Source organism: Charadrius vociferus, unplaced genomic scaffold (genome assembly GCF_000708025.1).
Source record: "Charadrius vociferus isolate BGI_N301 unplaced genomic scaffold, ASM70802v2 scaffold355, whole genome shotgun sequence".
Taxonomy (NCBI): Eukaryota; Metazoa; Chordata; class Aves; order Charadriiformes; family Charadriidae; genus Charadrius; species Charadrius vociferus.
Genome location: NW_009648451.1, coordinates 1,079,133 through 1,105,128, shown reverse-complemented (window position 1 = coordinate 1,105,128; position 25,996 = coordinate 1,079,133). Strand labels below are relative to the sequence as shown.

Sequence of the window (25,996 nt, the reverse complement as noted above, 5' to 3'; positions counted from 1 at the left end):
AATAAAACAGTCTATTCTGATGAAACTCTTAAAATCCACTCAGTATCTAATGAAGTGCATCTGAAAAGCCAGATTTCACTGACACTCTGTTGAAACTTAAACTATTTAAACACAGTTTATCAGTTATGAAGATTATCAGAAAAAATACAACAAAAACTAACACGCCCATCAGGAATAGAAAACCAATTTACAGCGAGAAGGTGTACAGGGCTCAGGAACTTGGTCACAGTATGGAGAGGCTGCATGGGGCCAGACAAAGGTATCTGGTTTAGGATGAGGATGAGGAAGATGAGAAGATACAAACAGTTGGAGAGGAGATTCTGTTCTTGAGAGAGAAGATGAGGAAGTATCAGAGGCTAAAAAGCGAAAAAAAGAAAATGATAAGGGTGTGGGGGGGGCAGGAAAGAAAAAGATCCAAGAACAGGGTTTAATGGACTTGTGGATGCCAAAAAATGCAAAGCATTTATTTCACCATTCAGTAAGATGAAAACGGCTTCTACATAAAATAGTATCACTTCTGAAAGCAACATAAAAAGAAATACGCTGTACACATACATACTCTCCCTCCATACTAAACTAGATTTAAAAAAACAAGTTAAAGATTTTGTCGCTATGTTCTAATGCAAAAATTTGTAAAATATATTTAGGGAGAACTGAACACCAAAGTTTAAAACTCAGTGACTATTGTTTCTTTTTATGATAAAGTCAGTGGACTGCAACCAATACACAACAAATTGTATAGCCTGTTTTAAAGGAGACTGCGTCCAACTTACCTTAACCAAAATAGCCAACTGAATTTCAAGTGATTTGCATTACATATCTATCTTTGGATAGGAAATGTTCCTGCCTCCCTGTGAGATTTTACTTTAGTGATTGATTCATCAAAACTTTTTTTTTTCCCCCTCCATTTTTATTTCCTTCATCAGTTACAAATATGGGTGTATACCACTCATGGCAAACCAGCTGAAATAGAAGACAAACTTCAAGTAGATTTGCCACAGTTATTGATCAGGGCATTAGAATTAAAGGTCTAGCTTTGTTAGAAATCCACAATACGCTCTTTTTATACTTCAAAGGTTACACAAATTTAAACTTGAATCACTTAACCAGTTCTGATTATGGGATTGCTAAGAGCTCTACATAAAGTTGGGTTTTAAGACACACCCCCTCCCCCCCCCGGCCAAATTTCAACTTCTGCTTAAATGATACATCTAAGAAAAAGAATCTGTTACACCCATAACAGCTAGATGTGTTTTTTTAAAGGATTTTAAAATTCAAATTGCAAGTGCATAAGACTTCAGATTTGAATTTTAGCTCGTATTTCTTAGTACTCAAATTGGCTGAACTCAGAAACTCAGACTAGACAGGCAAAGGGGATCATCACCACAGGTGGCACGCAAAGTTAGGAAGAGGAAAATTTCCAAATGTTCATGTGTATACACACACGAATGCATACACATGGTAGCATTACTCTGTATAAAGAGGAGAACAAACATTTCTGTCCTAAGAGGGTTTTCCGCAATACCTTTCCTGCACACTCCTATTTTAACATTTGTTTATTTATTTAAATGTCAAATTCCTTCTGCATTGCGAAACACTGGGGATCCACAGAATTTGCACATAAGCTCTTTCAGCCTATAAAGGTCTAACATCTCGATCATCTATTGTTTCTATCATCTACCTTTTGTGAACAATGTTTTTTTGACAGTCTGCTTCAAGGTGTCTCACTCAAACGCTATGAAAAGCTTGACTTCTTTTATTCTTATGGTACCATAACCTTTTAATTTCTGCAAGTTTTTTATATAATCTTCTGGATGAAGAATTTTGGATAAAACTTGGATATGGAGCTTTTGTATGTATACTACTGTATACAGTAGATAACAAAGCTGTGGTCCTCACCAGAAGTTAAGTATTGGTATTGCAACAAGGTTTCTTCTGCTAAAGTTAACAATTAAAAAAATTCAACCAAACAAACAAAACCCAAACCCAACCCCCCAAAAAACATGAAAAAAAAAGAGACCCTCCCCAACTATCCTCCACAATTACCTTTTATGAGAAAAATAATCAAAAAGGGACCCCATATTTTTAATTTCCCTTCTTGACCTCCTGAGACCCAGAAAAAAAGACAAATTGGAACTTCTGGAAAAATCAGAATGTATGTATAGATCCTGTTTTCCAATGAAGATATTGGCTGGAAGATTTGAATCTGGGGCAAGTTTCTTAAAAAGCTCACTGTTGCGGATGAGGGTTCATCTTTACTTAAAAGCATTGAGGAATTTGCAGTCTTTAAAAAGTACCCATTCATTATGCTCTCAAGCGTGGCAGGTATGAAATAGGATGCCCCAAAGGTATAAATCAAGAGCTTTGTGTCCCCATGGGGGGAAAAAAAAGAAACAAAACCGCACAACTAACCATGAAAAAACTCCCACAATACCCCCGACCCTCAACAAACACTTTTTTCAAGGCATAAAATAAATTATCTCTGTATATGAATATATAGATATGTATATGAAACCTTTAAAATCTAGTTGTGTCCTTAAAATAAAACAAAGAGCTAGACTAATATTATCTTATGCATCTTAATTATATGAATACAAGATGACAGAAAATTCCACATTAGGGGCAGCAAGCTAAATTACGCTGTACTTCAGACCATACCATACTGCAATTCTGTGAAATCAGGTGACCTGATCTTTGTAATCAAAACTGCCACTATAGCAAGCACAGAACACCTTGTATTTACTTACATGATTTCAAAATTGAGTGAACGTTCAATCCAACTTTAACTTCCTGAAGTTAAACAACTAAATTGGATTTTTCTGTACTGCACAATTCTGATATTAAACAAAGAGATATATTACACATGTCAATGTCTCTCAATTTATGGGTCAGTGTATTCTAATTCAGAGGCCAGCAAACTTTCCCATAAGATGTTTGCGTCAAAGTGTGATTAAGCAGAAATTCAAATCTGAAAGGTGCCAGGAAAAGCATGCTACAGTTTTGAGATAAAACCTAGGAAACAGAAAACTCTCAATATTTAGAATGCAAGTAACATACTGTAAAGGGTTTTGGAAGTAGCATCATCATGGTAATTCCTTCTGCAATTTTCACAGAATGCATGGCTCACCTGCTTTTCGGTTAAATGACTTTTAAGGCATATCAATTTGCATTGTGATAACTGAATATATTAAAATAGGCAAATTACATATTGTGAATATTTACTGACATGTAACAATCTTAGCTTTTATGTAGTGCACCTGTGCATCACAGCTTTTGATAAGCATGTCAAAATATCACAGTATATACGATTTGTAATAAATAAATTTTGCTTATAATGTTAAAGCTGTGTCTACCATAAATAAATCCACCCATGTAATTATATTTTACTACATATTAAAGATTTTAATGAATTCAATTAGCAATGATGTCTTCAGTTTTTTTGAGATTAAAAGTTTTCAGAAAATCTTTCTGATTTACCTTTTAAAAAAACATGTGCAAATACCGAAAGGGCAGAAAAGCATAGGACTGGCAAACAGGCTAGCTCAGTGTACTAATTTTTAGCCCTTGCATAAGAAAATACTACTAAGCTCAGCAAGATCCATACTATAGATATTTTAATTTATAGAGGATGTGGTGAGCAAGTACTTCATAAATAAAAAAGAAAAAATCTCATATTGCACAAAGTCTATTTCCACTTACATGACAACAATGAAAATGTGATTTCATTTTGCAAAATAAAGCAAAAAACCTAATGCAAAATCTAGCCATGGCCAGACCATTTTATCTATTTTATTGTTCAAATGCAGTTCTTACCTGTTTCAGGATCACTGAAATCTGGTAATGTAATTGTATTAAGCTGTCGTCTATCAGCAATAGCTCTGTCTAACAGGCTGCTCCCACGTCCGGAATCACTGTAATGAAGTATAGAAATTGTAAGCTATTAAAATATAAAACTATATACACTGAGACACAAGTTGCACACTGCCCTCCTCCCACAAAGGTTCTTGCTATAAAAGTTCTTGCTGTGAACAAATTTAGTACCAAGCACCACTAACCACTCTCAGTGAATTAAGCCAGCCGCACTAAACCAGAATTAAGCTGAGCAAAACTGAATCCATATTTACTTCAGCAATTCTGTTTTCATAATTAATACAACCATGAAGGGAACATAGGCTTTTAATTTGATTCATAGCTAACAGCTTTACAGAAAGGATTTACTGTACCTTAAACTTTTATATAACATGAGGTACAACTCTCACAGTAAGCCGAGATGGCAGATGTTAAGTTTGAAAATCCACACTTTCCCAGACTGAAGAGAAACACTAAACTTAGGACGTCTAATTTTAGGTAAAGATGCTATAACGATGCCGTAACTAGATTTCACATAAAAAAGCATTACTTTTATCTCTAGAGTTTTGGGGTTTGGTTTGTTGGGGGTTTGGGGTTTTTTTGGGGGTGTTTTTTGATTATTTTTTTGGGGGGGGTGGTGGTGTGGGGTTTTTTTGGTTGGTTTTTGTTTGTTTGTTTTAACACACACATATATTAACTGCCTAATGCTGAATTTGATCCTAAGAGTACAGTAGGAACATTTTGAACACTTCCAACACCTCAGGAGCCTAAGCAGTAGCAGTGGTTTTCACTGGTTGCTCCTGTGGACAAACACACTTAATTTCTACTTTAATTGTAACTCGGCATTTGTCCCTCAGGCTTCTTGTTGATATACTTGCTGGAAAACTAATTTCTTCTAGAACTACTATTAAATGTTCAGCAGAAGAACAGGGACTGAGTAACTAAGTGCTCCTACTCCTTAAGATGAGGCTTTTCTTAACAGAAAAGTGTGAAGAAGTCTATATGGGAACTCCTTCTTTAACCTTATATGGTTAATACAGTAATTTCATTTTTAGGATTGCAAGTCTGGTACTATTCACTGTCAATTACTACTTTGTTAAAAGCCTATTTATTTTTTTTTAAAAAAGCACCCCACAAACTTAAGAATAATTAAGCTTTAAAGCAATTGGCCTGTTAGCCCAACTTAGCAGAGGGCAAATGTTTGTATGATCCTCACCAAAGAGAAAAAATTCCTCAAAATTCCTAGCTTAAAGTAAAGCCTGAGAGACCTTAATCTAAACTGCAAGACTGGAATTCAGTACATCTTTCCATTTGCCTTAATTTTAAAATCCCCTCCTTTCAAATTTGAACTGAGAGAAGGTCAAGAAGCCTTTCAGCAACTCTTTATAGTTGCACACTTCAAAAACCAGTGAAACAACTTCCTCTCTTTGTACAGCTGTTACTAAAATGGTATGAATAAAACTTTGCATTACCCTAACATTATTGCATGACTGATTTGCTTACAAAATGATGCCATTATAGAAATCCACAGCAAACAGAAGGGAACTTTCTGGGACACACACTACCAGCTATAGTTGTTACAACAGTTGATACATATTTTCTGGTAACCACTGTATTAATGACATGCCAAATGTTGCTGACAAGGAGAGCCAGGCTTAGCATAAATATCTCCTAAGCACAGCACTGGCATTGTGGTTTCTTCTGTTTTCCTAACGTAAACTAGGAATTGGAAAAGAATTGAACTATTTTCTACTGAACTTCAAGCAGCAGGTTGAAGATAAACACTTAAACCTTCCAAGCCTTGCATCACAACATCAGTTTTAAATGCATATTAACCATCTCATGAGGAAAAATGTTTGTATGCTGACTAAAGACAAAAGAAAATTGTTCTAAATCAGCTGAACAAAGGTAGGGTAGGGCACAGTGTTGCATTTAGCGCTTACTTTGTGTGGTATATCTAGTTATACACAATTTATTTTCATTATTAAAAGATTATCGAGGACACTGAACCCAAGTTTACTCCACAAAATCTGATTAATTGCCAGAAGAAATACTTAACATAAAACACAGCTTATAAAAAAGTGAGTTATTATCTCATTAGGAAAATGGTACATCAAAATCAGTTTTCAGTCTAAATCACAATAGAAAAAGATGTTTCAAATAAGCATAAAGGGTATGTAAATCTTTGAGAAACAACATTCTAAAAAGTTTCGAATGATTAAAAGACCTTTTATTATTGTCTTAAAGAAATGTTAAAAGAAAGCTTCAATTATTTCCAGCAGGACACAATTTTCAAAAAGTGCTTTTCAACAAAATGAAGTGCATGTTAAAATTACAGAGGTTGGAAAATTTAAGTTTTCCCAAAATCATCATTCTTTACTATATGCAGAGTGCAGTTGGGTGTAGAGAACTTCCCAGTCACCTTTCAGGCCTGAGTGATAATTCTTATCCCAGTCAACAGATCTGGATCGCCGTGATACAGTATGAAGGGATTCAGCCTGTAAATTTCACACAGACCACCCAATGAAAGGTTAGAGCTTGGTATCAGTAGTCACTGTTTGATATAACTCTGTGATTCGTGAAACCTGCCTCCTTCCATTATGGTACTTATCCACAGCTCCTGTCCAGTCCCTTCTTAATTTCATTTTAATTTGTTACCATAAACCAGAATTCAAGAAAAGCTTTAAATGTTGAGATAAAAAGCAGTAAAAACCATCAGACACAAAGTAGTCCTCGTTAGTTTTTCCACTTAGATTGTCTTGAAAGAGAACAGTGACATGAGAGCTAGCAAGCATTGCTGTTTGAAGGTGACACAGCCAAGAGTAAGTTTCCACAGTCACTGCTGATGTCTGAAGGAAGCACTACTTACTGTGTATTTAATATGGCACAGTAGCTCTTAGCACAACAACAACAGCAAAGTAATGACAAGCCATGATTAGAGCCCTGATCTGTGTAGAGGATGTAACAACACAGGTGGAAAGCGAAAAGTTGTGCTGGAGTACATGCAAAGCCTCACTGAAATTAAACTTACATAGAAATTGTAATTATTCTGCACAGCACAGCATTCTGACAACAAACTCTTAAACCCACCTCCCCACATGCCCAACCATCCAACTAAATAAATCACCACCCACTTAGTTAGAAGAGAAATTCCCTCACAGGTTCCAGCTGCTAGTTCAGTGTTTCGAGTTGAAAATAATTCAGCTCCAACTTTTCTGGTTGCTGACATACTCGCTTTCTATAACCCCTGGGTTCTGCTCCCTGCTCTACAGCGCAGTATCAGTCTCTCACAGAATCACAGTATCACAGAACAGTTACGGTTAGAAGGGACCTCTGGAGATCATCTAGTCCAACCCCCCTGCTCGAGCAGGGTCACCTACAGCAGGTTGCACAGGACGGCATCCAGGCAGGTGTTGAATGTCTCCAGTGTGGGAGACTCCACCACCTCTCTGGGCAGCCTGTTCCAGTGCTCTGCCACCCTCAGAGTATAGAAGTTCCTCCTCATATTTAGATGGAACTTCCTATGTTCAAGCTTGTGCCCGTTATGTCTTGTTCTATCACTGGGCACCACTGAAAAAAGACTGCTCCCATCCCCCTGGCATCCTCCCTTTAAGTATTTATAAGCAGTGATAAGATCCCCCCTCAGTTGTCTTTCTCCAGACTAAAAAGACCCAAGTCCCTCAGCCTTTCCTCTTAAGAAAGATGCTCCAATCCCCTAATCATCTTTGTAGCCCTTTGCTGGACCCTCTCCAGCAGTTCCCTGTCCTTCTTGAACTGAGGAGCCCAGAACTGGACACAATACTCCAGATGTGGCCTCGCCAGGGCAGCATAGAAGGGGAGGATGACCTCCCTTGACCTGCTGGCCACATTTGATGCACCCCAGGATGCCATCGGCCTTCTTGGCCACCAGGGCTCTCAATGTGTTGTGACTGACTCAGGTCCCTTCCCAGGCTTTTCCTTCTCTGAACTGCTCAGTAACTCACTAAAGAGAGAACCAATTTTCCTTCTTTGGCCATTAGGCCAACTCTCTCAAACTTCTTAAAGAGATGCATGTGCTTATGTAACTGAGATCAAACAAAGAGCGAGCAAAAACTGAATAGATAATGTTCATCATACTGCTATACAGGTATCTGATGCCACCTGGTACAAAGCTCTTCTGCTGCAGCATCTCTTCTCCAGAAACTGTCAACACTTCAAATAAACAGACAGCAGGAAATTCTGCTTGTCCTCTTCTCCAGGTGTTTGATAAACATGGTGAATAGTGCCAGCCTGCATTTCTGCAAAGTGGCCTTCCCATTTAATTTCGTAGCTTATCTAAATATATATGGCAATGGACCTTCGCAGAAGCATTTTGGAAATCCAAATAGGACTACATGAACTTATCCAAATACTTGCTAATGCCTTTGAAGAACATAAATAGGTTCATAAGCAAGAACTCCCTTTAATAAAAAAGGCATGCTGACTTTGCAAGCACATCATATTCATCCATATGACCTCTGATGTTTCTGTAATCTTAATTAATGTCCAGTCCTCCTTCGTTTTGTTTAGTGAAAGTACTTAAACTAAACTTCCACTACAGCAATCTCTCCACTAACCAATATAAAAGGCTCTATAACCCAGAACAGGTTGAAAATCAAGACAATACCAGCACATTGAGCCCCATCAAGGAGAATGGCAGTTACCCAATCACTGTCATCAGTCCTCAGCACTGCAGAGCTCATAAGCTTTGGCATACCTTACTTCACAGAACTGTGAGTAGCTTCTGCGTGTCCATCAACAGGTATCTTTGCACATCAGTCTCCAGATTCCCAGAGGATTAGTTTGTCCATACAAAATACAAGACCAAGTAAAAGCAGGACTGCTGACCTAATATTGCCCTAAAAGGCTACTGAGCAAGGTACTGAGCAGCCTAGAATTCTATAGCATCTTACCTTGGGTTAGTGAGATTATAGCAGGATTTCCAAATCTGGAGCATGTGTTTACATGTAAGGAGTGCTTCATCGGGGCCTCTGCACAGGGACTCCAATTTGACTTTTGTAAACAGTAAACTAGTGAAAAGGGGAAGGAAAGTAAAAAATGAAAAGAGATTCCAATTCAAGAAAAACATTTTTAAAGATAGCCAACATCACACCAAACTAGAGAAAACGTAACTTCAAAGACAGTGTGAATTTAACTAATTGCTTCATGAAGTAATTACAATAAAGTCAAATATCTAATGTCAAAGTAACAGTGCTTTTACAAGATGACCTTTTCAAATCGACAGGAACAATAGTTGTCACGGCTTTTAAATTTTTAAAAAGTTAAGAAAGACAATATAGCTTAGTGAAATTAGCATGACCACTAAAAATAGTACTTCATATGTTGAAGAGAAAAGAGATGTCTTCACTGAACAAAATCTTTACTTTTATGACAAAGGAAAGTATTTTCCATTAACTGGCTCGGATTATAGTTGTCTAACGTGTAACTCGCAAAACAAAACAACTCAGTGCTGATGCAACTTACTTCCCTATACTATCAACTTCTATTAAAGGAAATGGAAGGGGCTCTACTGAAAAAAGATACTACTAGACCAGACGGATTAATGGGAGGTAGTCAGCATTGGTAAGGTCAACAAGAAAATGTAGCTCCACTGCACATTATGTTGCTATCAGCAGGCAATAAAATTGATGTTTAACTTGAATTTTGAACATTTTGAACATTCACAAGTGACAACCTGAAGAAAGCACATCATTCCTCAAATATGCAGCAAATTATTCATAATGGCAGCAAATATGTTTGCCAGAAGCCACTAGAAATTAATTCTGACTTCAAAGTTGATGTTTCTAATGGCAGCAAGACAAATAAAATACACAGCTTCATAAGATGATGACTGCATCTTGCTTTTACATCCCATGTATCAGCAGAAGATTCTCCACAGAGATTAGCTTAGACACCTTTCTGGATAATTAAAGAGTATAAATGCAATATGACAATAAAGCAGCTAGTCAATTGGAATGCATATTTATAGGAGTCACAGCATCTGGGAACAGATAATACACTGGAAAAATACTAATTTAAAAGCAATTTTAAATAAATTGCAAGATTAAAGAGCACAAAGGAGAAGGAGATACATGTAAAACTGTTAGCCTACTTTCTGTTTTTAAACCCAGGTGTATTTTGGCATTTTATTCCAGTGCAACCTTAATCATTCTAAGTGAAGAATTTATATGATTGGTCATATGGTTTGCGTGGGAAGACTGAGAAGGGTGTAGAAGGTGGGCATGTGTGAAAACTCAGAACTTTCTCATCCCAAATACAAACTTCGAGGCTGCTAATAGTAACTGCAAACTGCCAGAGGGTTTTCTCAAGAATAAGAAATGACATCAAGTGCCTCAGCAAGTTACAGCAGCTAAAGCTTTGGTGTTGCACCGAACGTCCTTTGCAGAAACTACCCAGCACGTCAATCTCAAAATGAATCACGCTACCTTAATTGTACAATGTGTGTTTTGGTGGGACAGAGGAAGAAACAAAATGCAGGGCACTGAGTTAGTTTAAAAGAATGAATACCTGTGGATAAGCAAGGTAAATAACGTCATATGGAGTCTCACCTGATGCCTTGTAGGAATGCAGAACAGCGTAATCAGTTACACTGCTTTAGCTTTCTTCCTATCAATAACTTGGATTTGAATATACAGGGAACTATACAGATAGTTTAAAGTTGTATCTCATTTGGCAGACCGGTCCTCTCTAGACATTCGTTTAACGGTGACTATATCATTGGAAGAAAAAATGTCCAGGTCTGGCCACCATTTTACTCAAGGGAGAAGGAAAAATGACATCCTCCTCCCTTCAGACTACGACATCTATTCTACCTTTAACACATGAACACATACCCCCTGCCCAAACAACAAGACCTAGGCATCAAAACCCAAACCTCAAATCACAAGAATCTACCTCACACAATTCGATTCCTGTTTCTCTGTATGTAAAAAGAAGCAAGTACTTTTTACAGTTTGAAGAGCTTATATAAGTTAGTTTTTTTAAAAATTTGTGCTCATAAAGCACTTTACAAAAGTTATGGAACATAATGAATTCAGAAGCACTGAATTTACAAGTCATTTTAGAACGAAGACAATCATAAGATATACTTTATCATGTATAGTTTACAGATAGACTGAATTTACACTAACAGCATTTAAGACTTTCAAAAATTCTGTAGCAGAGAAAAGGCACAGGGTCAGTAAATCACTAACATTCAGCATACAAGCCCTAAAAGAAAAATGGAGCAGGAGATAGAAAGGAGGGGATTTGATTATTAAGAAACGATTTAAACAAGTGTACAAAGTAGCAGGAGTCTGTGCAACAAAAGTGTAAGCACCTGGACTGCTACTGCAGGATTGAAGGGCAAGATAGCAGAAGACAAATATACTTGTAAGAATTAAAGCAACACCTCAGAATTTTATGCTTTTGGATGCACTGGGTACATGTCCATCATCATCCCTGTTTCTTATGCATTATGGCAACCAAGGGGACTGGATGGTTGCAGGTTTCCCAAAATACAAACAATAAACAAACTATGATGGAAAAATATCCATCATTCTAATAAAGGCAAGGGAATTGTATCTAATGGGGAAAAAAAGTACACTGGTGTGAGATTATCCACACTAAACCAAAAAATAATCTTTTGAATAGAAAAGGTTGCATTTATAAAGCCACACAGAGTAGTTTCCCTGGGTCCAAGAAATATTTTGACTATAAATCACAAAATAACTAAGACACTTCAGAAAACTGAGATGGGATGTTAAATAAGAAAACAGAAACCTGACAACTAAACATTTACTTAACAAATGGGGGAAGGAAGGGAAGAAAGAGGAAGGCAGCAAAGGGCAGGAGGAACACCATGTGACAAACAGGTCTCTCAAATGAACTTAATTCTTTCAAGTTCCCCTGAAATATGGCTGGATGTACAAGTTGATAACAAGATAAACAAGCAGCTCAGGGACAAGTATTATCAGGAATGTTTTAGAAGCCATGAGGTAGACCATCTGAAAAGGAAGTTTCGGAAAGGTCAGCTTCAAGCATCTGTGGAAACAACTCTTCTGGAATACAGCCTGCATTACTAACACAGACCATTTAAACTTTACAGGGACGTTTTCACACCCATTTTTAATACACTATTAAAAATGGTGAAGAATGGATAAAAAATACCAAGAGACAGGATGATGAAAATCAAGCTGTACATTTTACGAGTATCATGAATTATCTGGTTCTGTCTGTTTGTAAGAGTCAGAGGTTGAAAGTACTGGCACCCAGTGCAACAAAACACGACAGAGTAACCACAGCATGGTAGGACAGCACTCATGACTAAGAATGGAAGTCCTGAGGAACAGACAATATTTAAAATAGAAATGAAGAGTAGAACAATGTGTGACAGCGACATGTCAAACTGGAATAAATATAACATAACAAGAACAGAAATCTGTTTGGGTCAAATCCTTTGGGAAAGGCAAGTAGGTAAACCAGGTTCTGTTAAAGACATTAGACTAATGGAGCATTTGTTCCAGCATCAGCAATTGATATGGATGCAGATCTTTAATGTTAGATAAAAATAAAGTGAATTTTATCATTTTAGAAGACTAATTACCCAGACACAAAATGGAGAACAAAACAAACTCTTAAGTGGAAGGGCTTAGTTATTCTTGGAGCTAATAGCTGATAAATTTATGAAATAGTTACTAAAGCACCAAATGACTCCATTACTTCAAGACTGTTCTCCCTAACTAATGAGGACAATATAAAACAGCTGCTTGTAACGTAATCCATATATTACTGGATTTTTATTTAAATAAAGAATGAAAAAACCCAAATGGGTTTATAACTAGGTCTTTAAATTTCAGTGGCATACACCCAAATAATTTGATAGCGAAGGTTAGGAAATATATCCAAGATACAGCAGAAGCCTGGCATTTAACACACAGATGCTAAAATGTTTCAGGATCTGCATCTCAAGTTGAAGGGGTAAAACTGGATGTTTGACAAGTCAATCATTGATAACTTTGTGCAAGTAAGACATCAGAAACATGCAGAGATCCTACCAAGAATAGGAGGGGGCAGAGAGTGGAGAGAAGAGAAAGAAAAATCAGCAGAGAAAGCTGCACCTTGGGTACACAGGAAAATGTAAAGTAAACTAGACCTGAACAGAATATTATACCAAAAAGTTGCAGTCTTTAAAGGTTTTTTTTGTATCTAAGTAGGGAAAAAAAAAAGGAAAATGTGTAAACTAAACAGGGGCAATAGGACGAAGATTAAGGATATTCAGGAATGAACCCCAACCTCCACCATAATCCTTATCTATGTTGTCTCAGATATGAAAACAATGACAAATGGAGAATGGGAACACTTTAAAAATTATTAGTTACTGCAGTGAAAAATAACCCACTTCTCAGAATTATGGAAACAGTGACACATCAGATTGTCTTTTCTAAAGTAAAAACTTTAAAGAAAACATCACTTCTGTAACGACTGGAGAAGAGCAACTATATCGCCAATGTTTTTTTCAAGAGGGAAAGACCAGATGAATATATATAATCTTAATAACAAGAAAAAAATTATACAAAAATAGCATCCAAAAAAATGAAGAGAGTATTAGACTATTATTAACAACTAACATTGTTAATGGAAAAAATGGGTTATAGTTCAAGTTTAATAAAGAGATTGTACCAAACAACCTGTGTAACAGTTATTCCAAACCAGAGCTGCCTAACAGCCAGGTTCATTAAGGTGAGACAGCTGTGAAGAGGGCAGATGTGATTCTGGAACGTACTCGTTGGAGCAGAAAGAGAAAGAGACAGTGCCACTGGTACAATACCCCGATGAGACCACATCTGGAACGTTATACATAATTCTCATTATAACAGTTAAAAACACACACACGAGAAGTTTCAAATTGGAGCAGCTGCAGAGAAAGGCTGCGAGGGTGATCAGCTGACTGGAGATTGTAGAGAATGAAAAATACTTCATTTAGTCAGTCTAGCAAAAAGAAGCCAAGAAGAGGTACAAATTCTATCTATAAATACAGATGAGACAAGCACCGTGAAGGGATAAGAACAATTTGTCTAGAAGATAATGTCTTCACAAAAACTAAAATATATAAAGGCCATACAGACTATTAAAACATTAAGGGTGGAAATTAGGTCTCAGATTATAAATGAAATTGTAGAAAAGACTGTTTTCTCACACTTTTTTTGGATAGACTGCAGAAGAGGTGGAGCAAATAACCTAACTGTACTTCAAATACAGCTGGTAAGTTTATGAAATGCGTTACAGACAAGACAACCGTAATAGTGAAGCCTTGTGACTTCCAAAGTTCTTGCTAGTGCTCCATTTCCTAATCAGTACAAACTCATGTATTAAACCATGATCTGAAGCTTTCCGTACCAGCCAACCAGTGTAATTTGTAGCATAGTTAAGAACTTGTGAATCTCCAAAATAAAATCACTGTCTTAATTATGCCTCCTTCTTCTCAGTCAGCCTGTTTCACTTTTTGAAATAAAATACCCAGATGCTATGACCATGAATTCCCTTTCACAGCAACACTCTTATAATGTCAGGAGATAAAGAGGAGTCTATTTGTCCAATACTGCCCTAAGTTATTAAGGATATTTCTATTTAGTAGAATGAAGCAAAAATTCAAAGCAGAGAAGACTGAGCTCTGCTATGTGACAAGTAACACTATCAGTATTGAGAACTCTCAGGTTTCTCAGTGAATAGGTACTGCTTACCTTGAGTGTCATTTTAAAACCAGCTCCTTTGCTTTTGGGATCACATAAGCAATTTTTGCATGCTGCTGCGTGCCACGTGAGCCCATGAGCTTGGATCAGCCATAGCTGGATATCTGTATTCCACACACTACTGCATGGAAGAGACTTGCCTTTCATTCCCCAGTTCCTTCTTCAAATCTGGCAATATGACATGCTACCTATCATTCTTCTACCAGATCTGCCTGCTAGAGAAGTGTCACTCAATGCAGTGGTAATCAGGAATCTCCCTAAAGTCCCTCAAACTAAGAAATCTTCTACAGCAAACTTTTAATTCCACTAGAACTCTTCTGAAGGGTTCATATTCCCATATCCTGATCAAAACAGAACAGAATGCTCTGTTTTCAGTTAAGATTGGGAGTAAACTTAATTCTTATTCTATTATATAAATTATTTACATTGTTCAGGGCTTGAAGAACGTAAGAAAGAGCTGTGCATAACACTAAAGGTATGTCCTTTGAAAAATATTAGTCCTTCAGCTCAACACAGCAAAAGCTCTTAAGGACTCTTCTGCATGCAGTGAGGTCAAGCTAAGCAAACTCTTCACAACAGTGAACAGCTATCCCACTTGAAGAAACTAAAATTTAAAAGGATGCATCAAATCCACTTGTTTACAATGCGGGATTAAAAATGCAACTGCCTTTGGTTTATGTTTAACCTACTTTAAGTAAACTTAAAAAGGTTCTTTTAAAACTTACTAAGTAATTTAACAGTTTGCATTTCTAACTTCAGCTAACAGTATTTTTACATGATAATTAATTATTAAAAGATAGTAGGAAAATAATTAATATACTGGGAGTTCCATAAATATGGTAACAACCAACAAACAAACCATGCAGGAAAGTGTCAAGCAATAGGTCTCCCTGACAAGCACATTAATTTCTGCAATAGCTTAAATATAAGAATAAACTATACATACAATCAACTCTGATAGATAGCCTGTTACTTATTAGAGCATAAAAGAAAGATGACAAATACCAGTTCTGTGTAGAGTTATATAAGATTTTATTTTGGTTTCACATTTAAATGCCCATTTGATATATGCAAGTTCAAATCCTGGAATGCTAGGAAAACTCAAAAGAAGTTGTTCTGGTTTTAAACCTAGGCGCTATGTTAAAAAATAAAACCACAAGGAAACCTCACCAAGCCTAAACATATGACTTGTGAAATCTTAGACCAACTAGTCTGACAACAATCCTGTATTTTAAAAAAAAACCAAACCAACCAAACCAAAAAAAAAAACCCAAACCAAAACACAAAAAGGGTGATGCAGAATAACACTATAGAGAGATATTAAAGGCTGATAATGAACCTTTTTTTTTTTTTTAAACAGAAATCATAGGCTTCTTTTCATATGATCCAAATTTAAGGGACAAAATAACCACGCTGATGTAAAACTTACATTTACATGCATAATTCATACAGTTGCATCTCATTTCTGTTACAAACTGTCATACTGTCAATTGCTTGTGTAAATTAAATGAGGTTAACTGACGGACCCCACCGAGTAATGAAGTGGGAAAGCAGCACGCAGAATGCATAAAATTAAGTTTCAACAAATACATCAACAATTCAATGTTGATGATTTGAAAGAATCTAGATCTATTCATTTTCCTAAATAAAGTGTTAGCAAGTCACTTCTTGCACTTAGCAGTTACATATATAGGAAAAATTCCTGATGACTGTTACAGGAAACATAAAAGAAACAAGGAAGTTGGAGGAAGCCAAATCTTAGCAAATTCAGTTTCTCTTAGTCAGTACATGCTATCAGCAAGTGCCCTTCTGACGGTCTTGTAATTACTCATAAATAAATGGTTTAGAAGAAAAAAAGTTAAAATTAAAAGAAAATCCTAGAGTTCCCAGCATTGACTTCATTCACGGTCCATAATTTAACAACAGTTTACTGTCTGCATGTTTGTAGCTTCTTCTAACAGGAGGCAGTAGGGCTGACTGCTTGAAGACCCTTCACTTGGGAATTCCACTTGAATCCAACAGGACTCTAATTTATGTGTAATATACTCTCCTAAAGAAAAGATCCTTAATACAGCACAGTAGGAAACTGCCCAAACAAGTTGTTTGGCTGCATGGCTTAATAGCTCTCAAGCTGTCTTTCTTTTTAAAAACCCAGCATATAGCTATAGGAACAAATACAGCCTTTGCAATGTAATGTCGAAATGCATGATAGAAATAACTGACCAAGAAGCAAAGAAGAATGCCTGCAAAGAAGAATGCCTGCAAAGAGACAATTGAACATAAGCCCCCAACGGAGCAATTATGCTCAAAATAATTAACACAATCCCTTCCAACAGACATGATGCAGGCGATTCTCTGTATAAAGCAGTGATAAATGATACTGAAATATTTTGTGCAGTTCTTGTTTACACATGACGAAAAGTGGCTACAGTTCAATAGTGCAACAGATAACTGAAAGGCTAGAGAACGTGTCCTGCTGTCAGCAAGTACGGTGATGTTCTTACCAGAAAGGATGTTTGGAGGTGACCCAATTACAGAAGCTACCATCAGAGTATGCGGACACCAGTATTAGAGAGAGCTTAGTAAAGAACGATATAAAAACCAATGGCTGGAAACAAATACAGGATCAATTCAACTTAAGAACAAAAATACTGTCTTAAGGAAGAGTGCAACCGAAACAAGCAACTACATGCTGCAATGGTTTCTCTGGTTTTTGATATGTTCTTATCAAGATTGGATATTCTCTGGAAGGTATGCTTTAGCTAAACCTATATTAATAGAAAAACTAAAACAGATTTAGCAACTCCTAATACACAGAAGATGAGGGGTTTTAGAAATTGATCCTCCTGGCCTCAAACTCTACTGATTTGAGCATTCTGTTCGGACAGCTGTCCTTTAATGCTTGCTGTAGAAAGCTTACAGCTTCACATTAGTCAATTCCAAAACATCTGCATGATCATCAAAACACAAAATGACACAATTGCAAAAGTTTAACCTACAGGCAGAATGCCAACATGAAACTAGATAGAATATGAAATATATATAGTTTTATAAAGGATTTACTTACATATTCAGTGATTTTAGGTGCATCACTTCTATCACCACGATAATCAAATTACAGAAAGAAATTCATAAAGGTGTGTTCCAATTGCAAAGCAAACCCTTGCACAGTCAGTCTACTCCATTTTGCCTACCCAACGAAAGCTTTATTATCACAAATTATAAACATAAATTTCATTACAAAACACGAAAAATCACGGTTTTAAGTAACTTGAAATAACTTTTTGCATGACTGAACAAATTAATGTTATTTCCTGGCGATTTCTTTTGAATTTCTGCGACACTGCTACCCAATCAATTTCTCTCGCCTAATCCCAAAGCCAGTTTCCTCCCCAATTAATGACATCTGCTTCTCATTTGTGTTTGAAGTGCCAACAGTCAGGAATGAGTCTAAATTATCTAAGCTGCATCTGCAAGCTAACAAGACACAATTCATGAGAAGAGGTTACTAAACACAACTATCAGCAATGTCTACTCAGGTATTTTTTTCAGCTGCTTTTATCCTTCAGTTCCTTCAGGAAATCCAAATGACTAAATCACTGGATGCCCAACACTGGCAACAGGAGGTCAAGCACCCAAATCTAGTTCTTGTAAAAACTCAGAAAAACATTTAAATTAATAAAAAGAGTCTCCTAAACTGTTTCTCAAACAATCACCAAACATACCCAAAAGATATGAAACCTGTGATTCACAAAAAGTGATAGATTTCTACAGTGCCAATATTAATCACAAGGGTAATCTCCTCCAACATTGTTTGCATAGATCTCCAGTAGTGGGAAGCCTATATTCATACAGAAAGTAAAAATGAAGTAAAAATAGGCAGTTCAGATCACTATTTGAAGCCTGACTCTCAAACAAGCAAAAGAATGCAACACAAACAGCACTCAAGCTCCCAAATAACACAATTTTGTGGAAACCATGAATAGGTATTCCTTGGTGTGCACTGGACGGCCTCTGCTGTACCCTTTGAGATATTATTTCCCATACATTTGTTCACAAAGCAGTAGCATTGCTTCTTTGCAAGGAAAAGCAGCAGTCTGTCCTGTGATTTCTGGTGGAGTTTATGTATACTGTATTCCATCATATGAACTCAATGTCCTTAAGAAAATCTAAATCTGTAAACTATAATGAAGATAGTTTCTGACTAAAGCCAGAACAAATTAGTTATACTTGAAAACTTTTTGTTTTCTTGTCTTGAACACCCTGAGGCAACCAGCTCATGATCCAAACTGGGACTCTTTCAATCAAGTTTCAAAGAAAAATCTACGGCCTAGCAAATATAATTCAGAGATAAGACCCCGGGGCCAATGACCAATTTGTTATATAAAGTAATATCTACCTATCAACAATCTATTTTTTAATGGACAATTCTGTAAAAGCATATAACAAGCACCAAAGGGAAGGGGGGAAAAAAAAACCCAACAGACAAGCACAGCATGAATAGAAAAACCACAGGCAACTGTTACTGTCTTTCATGACTTACAGAAAAATCATTCCTGAGAAAAAATTCATTTAACTCCCAAGACCAACAGGATCAAAATGCAATGGATTTGGAAAAGCATGTTGTCAAATGTTGACAAGAGCATGTACACCAACCTGAAAGACAGGGTTTTTGCAAGCCTAGCAGATCAGTACTTCTTGTCCAATCGTATATTACTGTCCTTTCCTCAAATAATTCCCAGTGCTCTATTTATCAAGGGAAAAAAAGAAGTGCAAATTTTACCAGCACCACACTCTGTAGTGCAACTACAACTGATCTTGGGAAAACAGAATAGTGTAGTCCGTTCCCTTTAATTGACAAGTACACCCCTGTCCCACAAAACATCAGTGTAAGTATCATCATACAGTGCATGTACCGACCAGCTCTTCTGTTATGCCCACCCAGACAACTCCCAGAAGGAAACAAGTTTGTTAATCAATGAACTGAGAGGGATGTTTAAAAGGCTTTGTGATTCTGGGAAATCTACTGTAGCTCAAAAGAGCCCTTGAGGGTCGGGAAGGAAAAGATTTAATAGTTTTCAAAGAAGTGACATATTGGCCTGATGCTTCTGTGAAATATTCTTGGAAGAAAAAAAAATTTCCATCACACTTCAACAAATGTAAATGTTTAAACTGTGAACTTAGTCTTCAGTTGTCTTCAAACCTGTTACCATATGTCTTTCCTTTTTGAGTGTACTTAACATTAAAATAACATACTTGCACTCCTCAAATAACCCATCTGCTGTTCCCTGCTTCTGCTACTTTGAAAGCTTGTCAGCTGCTACCCATTGCAGTTCAATTTTCAGCATAAAATTAGCAATTAATACTTATTATTTATTTTGCCTAATTACACTAATTTCAGGCATTATACTCATCTTTAAGTGCCCCAACACTTGAAATAATGAGGGAACCCCAAACAACTAATATTAAGAAAACAGTATCACAAGTGTTTCATTAAGAAACGTAATTCTGTCTCCCTCAACTGAGAATCTACTTTTGACTAACCATGAAGTAGAAACAGATAGAAGTGGCGTTTCAAGATTTTGTATCATTCAAAAGACCACTAAGATTCCTCACAAAATGCTGATAAAAAGACAGGAAAGAGTCGTGGAAAGGAGTTTGTAAATAAGGCTCCTCAGGTAATGGCACATATAACTGTACTATAAACATTGCACAAGATGTTCAAGCCCAATATGAACCAACGCAACGCAACCACCATTACTTTGCATCACCTTGAATACACACCTCCAGGACTGCTTATACATTCAGAGTAGGCAATCATTGCATCAAAGTAAATAAAATTCAAAGAAAACCCAAGCTGTTAAGACCTCAAGCCTTCCTCACAGTTAAGTACTCCAGTAATTTAGGATAGACTGTGGCTTCTTCCTGCCTACTCTCTTTGCATTCAGGGCAGCATGTCCCTGCTTCTGTTTGAAGAGGAGAAATGGATCATCTCACCCAGTCTCCCACATAGTTTGATGGTTAGGACTCTGAGCTGCATCATCTGTGGGTTCAAATCCTGTCAAGCTGGAAAGAAACTGAACTTCACATTTCTACAACAGGGACAAGTTGTCTAATGAAAGGTGGGGAAAACTCAGTGTAACTTCAGATGAATTCAAATGCAGCAGGACCTGAATGAGATTAACTATTCAGATTTTCTGGTGCTCGCACCCTACTCCGTCCCATTTTACCAGAGCAGGGTGTTCATAATCTTTTCTGTAATCTTAATCTGTTCAGTAATCTTTCATTTAAAGATCTTTTTGTCCCTGGATCAAAGCACTCAGATTTCAGGAGGCTTCAGAGGTCAGCTAGCATTTAAAAGTAGATTGATTGCATTGCTCTGAAGAACACAGATAACTTGTTCATAAATAGAGTGGTTACAACCTAGCATTTTAAGCTTACAAAAAGTTTGAATTGATAGTGCTATAGATATTCAGCAAATATCTTGCGTTTTGATTATTTCCGGAAAACATTACTCCATACCTATTTCACTTTTAGAGGTTTCTTAGATTTTCAGCAACAGTTTTTGCTATATCCCTTAAGGTCTCAGAGCAGACTGAATATTTATGCTGCCAATATAACAAACAAGCAAGAACAATCAACTCTCTATTCAAAGAAAATGCTATACCTTGCTGCTAACAGCACAATGTGATGTTTGCTCATTCATTCCACTCCTTTAGATAATGATGAGACAGAATTCTTTGGCTCTGAGCAATTTTTTTTCTACTTACTGACCTAGAGGTGCACAAGGCAAAATCATTATCTGACTGGCCACGTTTGTTCAGCAACTTTCTAGCTTTATAGAGCAGGAAGGTTAACACTAATTTAAGATACAAAGATATGCTTGCTGTATGCCTCAAATATTGAACATGAATTCTAGGAACGCATCAGATCTTCAAGTGTTAAAAACTGACTGACAACATACTTACTAATTGATTACAACAGAAGAGTGCTGGAAACTATCCACTCCTCAGTGTGTTCTATGACTTCCTTGCAACCTCTGGCATTTTACAAAGATGTAGTATTATAAATTTCTGAAAATTCAAAAATTCAATTTCAAAGAAAAGCAAAACAAAAAGAACACACAGCTGTGAACAGGGCAGGACAGCACTCAGTGCAGCAATGCAATTACAGCATACAGAGGTATGCGGATAAGAATAAAAGAAATAAGAAAATAACATAAATTGCAAGCCCTATGCTTTACTTTAATATTTTCCAAATACAGGGATTTATTATGCTGCAAAGCCACTGAAGAATCATTTTCATGGTTTCTAACAGAAATACAGAGAATACCAAGAAAACTCTTGTACTATACAGCTTACTGGGATTGCAAGCATAACTGAAAGATAAAACATAAACCATGATGATATTTGAAGTGCTTACAAAAGCCAATAAAGTACCAGAAGCGAATAACCAAATGTATATTTAAAAATTAGCAAGCCTTATAAGAAGACAAGAAATCTTTTCCCGGACTGATAGAAAGTACCGTGAGATTGTATTGTTTACAGAAGTTGCAGAATAAGAAAATGGAATCAAAGATACACTAAGCATTTGTGTTTTATATTTTATATATATGCACATACACATTTTCGACCATTTCAAGAGCACCAGATATAGTGTGCAAGAACAGATTGTAAACTTCAGGTTTTGCTGATAAATCCTTGAAAACATAACCCAGTTACATGAAGGAATCAATCCAAATTTATCTTATTGACCAGATGTGTTTGTCTGGCTGTCAGTATCAATTGCAGAGAGCACAAAAGGAATCTCAATCATATCCTTGACTTCTCTGGGAACCAAAAGTAACTTGACAGCACTAAAAACAAGAATCCAAAAGACTGTCTAGAGATACATATAGCTGTGTTTCACCTTGGATTCTTCAGCAATTTTTGCCACATCTGATGGCAATTCCTTCTGCCAAGACATTCCTCTTAAATTCCCTGATCGGTACCAGTAGGTTATAACATAGTACACTGTATCACCACGGTGTTTGTATTATACAACAGGACCAACAGTTTAGAAACACTGTTATGACCCATATGATTAATATACAGACATACATTAACAGAAAGATCAGTACTTCTTAAAACAACTCAGGCAACATGTTTAACCACAAGATGCAGTTATAAACAAGTACAGAAAGGCCATGAACCATATTTGAAAAACTCATAAATACTTTCTGAACGCTCACAAAAGTAATTTTAAACATTTTACTGAATGATCCTTTGTACTCTTATTACAATAGGGAGAACTGCAGTTTCAGAAATACTTCTAGACTATTATTATTCTGAGAGATACAGCAGCTTCTTCTGTGTCGTTTACATTGCCACTAAGTGGCAGAAGATGGAGCAAGAACAGACAGAAGATGACAGATCATGGTGCTCCGAACATATTTGTTTTAAACAATAATAGGGTATAAAATTAGGTAGCTGATACTTCAGTTGCCTCTCAAGCCACGACTTATTGACAGGTCCCTCAGACCTGAGGGATGCACAGACAGGTGTGGAAGAAGAACTGCTAGTTCTGAAATTGTGAAGCATGTGTGGAAGCCCTAACAAGAACAGAGACAACTTATACGTGTGTGGATAAACTAGGAAGTGAGAAACAGCAAAGACCACAAAAGCAGTTGCGTGGAACTGGCTGCGAGCTGCAGAAATTCTGAGAAGAGGTGATATCAACAAAGGTCCTGGTCCTTTTTATGAGGAAAAAGGCAACAGTACCTTATATTGACTGCCAAAAGGAGGCATGAAACATCAAGGGACAGGAAGGAAAACCACTATAATCTCTATTTTCAAACTAATAATTCTTGAAGAAATCATATTTTTCTGGCATGTTGATCAAGTAACAACACATGATATGGGCCAGTCATCTAAAAGTTAAGACTGAGATACTTCAAAAAATTATCTAAATAAACATTTAGGATATTTGTAACACTATGGATTACAACCTTACTGACTGTTGATAAAGCACTGGAATGGAACATTGGAAGTTAATGGAAGCTGTCCCCAAGATATTTTGCTGTAAAGCATTTCATTCAATTTTCATAAGAAAATAAATTTAAAAACCCCACAACCTTACAGAAGTACAAAATACAAATGTATTTTAAGATCTACTTAACATTAAGTATAAACACACAGAACGACTTCTTTCTTAATCAACAAGCACAAACATGCTTCTTCCCTGTTCACTCGTTTAGTTATCCATCAAGCAACTTCAGATGACTTGTTATTATACAGGTGAAAGACGAGATTCTCTGTTATGATGTATTTTACAGAACAGATTCCATACAATATGCATGGAGTTATCTGTAGGATGTGATAAACCTGTCCTAGCTAATAGTAAACTCCTGTTTATCCTTCTTAGAATATTGCACAAAACCAGAAGACAAAAATACTCTAAAGCATGCAACAGGGAGAAATTATATGAACAGAGTCTGTAGAAAAAAACCAAAATAATATCAACTATAGCTCTAGCTTCCCTTCCAAAACCAAATCCTTAATCACTATTTAACAAGCCTTTAATAAAAAGCAGACTTGTATTAAATGGGGGGTGGGGGGGGAAGACTGTTAGACTGTTGGAAAAAAACCCAGACCAGTCTTCAAATCCATCCCCTCTTGAAATAAATGAGATGAGAATCTAAGAAAAATAAATACGAGAGAAAGCGTAGAAAGTAAACATGACATTCACTTACATAAAATTTTCTGGATATTCACTCAAGGCCATATCAATGATATTCAAAGCATCATGATAGTGTTTCTGGGCTGATAGCAAGAGTGCAAGGAGATGAAGAGAGTTGGCATCATCTCCTTGTAGTTGCAGAGCCTGACGAACATAACCCAAAGCTTCTGGTATCTGATTTAAAAAAAAGAAAAAAAAAAAGGGCAGAAGAAGAAAGCACCACCATTAGAAGTATTGCCTATTACTTGATTACACATCCATAAAATTTTCAAAATATTAATCCAAGTACCATGTAGAATTCTACAGACTCCTGTAAAACACTACTCATAAGTTTAAAAAGGACCTGATGCCCACAGTGAACAGTAAAAATTAAGTAATATATTAACCCTGGATAATAAGATACACATTTTAATAAAACAGCTCCCTTCAGCACTTTAAAATACTCGGTTACTGTTCTTTTTCAAGTATTGGTCGTATTTCTACATGATTTTGAAAATACTTTAATTGTAGTTCATTAACAGAAACGTATAGCTAGATTGCAACAGTAACTTTCCTTTGTGCAGAATTTCATGATCTCCTCAGCTGCATGTACTTTTGCTCAAAATAAGTACCCTAAGCGTTAAAAACAGGAAATTTAATTAAGCAACATGAGAAGTTTGGAATTCAGAAGTACAGAGTTATAGCCTGCTACTGAAAAATATTTTGTGCTATTAAAGCGGCAATCCATTCCCCTCTAACGTGACACAGTCCAATGTCTCTGCTACTCATTAGCAATGAAAAGTAGTCACCTAGAGTATGTAAACTACTGTGCTCAAACTACTTCCTAAAATAAACATGACACAGGAAAGGCTTACCATGACATATACAAAGCCGCTCCACATTATCCAATCTCATGTGATATATGGTATAGTCCTAAATCCCTTAAACATAACAGCTGTACAAGTTGGACAGATCTCTGATGTCTTATAACTTTAAAATATTTTCCAGTTTTCTTAAACACATTTTTGTAATTTTCTTCACAATAACTAAATCTCCTACAAGTATTCAGCAAAGGCACAGATCTTAGCGGAGACTCAAGATTTAAGCACGGTCAAGATCATTAAAGACCTCTCAAGAGTCTCACCGTCCAGATAACCAGTCTGAGTAGTGATCACCCATAATAGGTAAAAACAGGGTAAAAACTGACTTTTTTCTTTCTCTCCATCCAGCAACATAAATGCTGAAACAAATAAATTGAATGACTTACGTCTTACCTTCTGATCCTCGAGCTGGAAATGTGATGGCAGAACTCTGGAGAAGTGTACAAGACTGAAGGTGTTCAGAGAGAATATTTTGTGGGGTTTTTTTCCATATATATGCATATATGCACACGGTAAACCGTATCTGTCTTGAAGAAATCTTCATCTGTATCCATCAACAGATACAAATTCTAATCGTCATATGACAGTGTGAGGCTGCATTTTTAAATCACAACTAACCTGTCTGGATATGGCAAGCTGCAGTGCCAAGTAAAACGCTGCCAGATGATCCGTTGGAGACAAACTGTGAGCCCTTAAAAACAAAGAAACAAAACAAAAAACCAGTGAATTTTTCCCCAGTTAATACATGTTAGACATACACACAAACGTATATATATAAATGTACACATATTCAGATCTCTT

General features: G+C 36.5%; 1 protein-coding gene across 2 annotated transcripts in view; it reads right to left on the bottom strand.

The window, feature by feature from the left end:
• The window catches only part of TTC7B (tetratricopeptide repeat domain 7B), a 129,219-nt gene that overhangs the window by 43,745 nt on the left and 59,478 nt on the right, over positions 1 to 25,996 (bottom strand). The window contains exons 13-17 of one of the 2 annotated variants that reach the window (XM_009885594.1): positions 25,814 to 25,886; positions 24,349 to 24,509; positions 8,781 to 8,897; positions 3,814 to 3,911; positions 192 to 356 (exon numbers count right to left, since the gene is read on the bottom strand). In XM_009885594.1, the coding sequence (XP_009883896.1) occupies positions 192 to 356; positions 3,814 to 3,911; positions 8,781 to 8,897; positions 24,349 to 24,509; positions 25,814 to 25,886 (614 nt within the window). The remainder of the gene's footprint in view (positions 1 to 191; positions 357 to 3,813; positions 3,912 to 8,780; positions 8,898 to 24,348; positions 24,510 to 25,813; positions 25,887 to 25,996) is intronic. The other variant, XM_009885595.1, reaches the window with a different exon arrangement.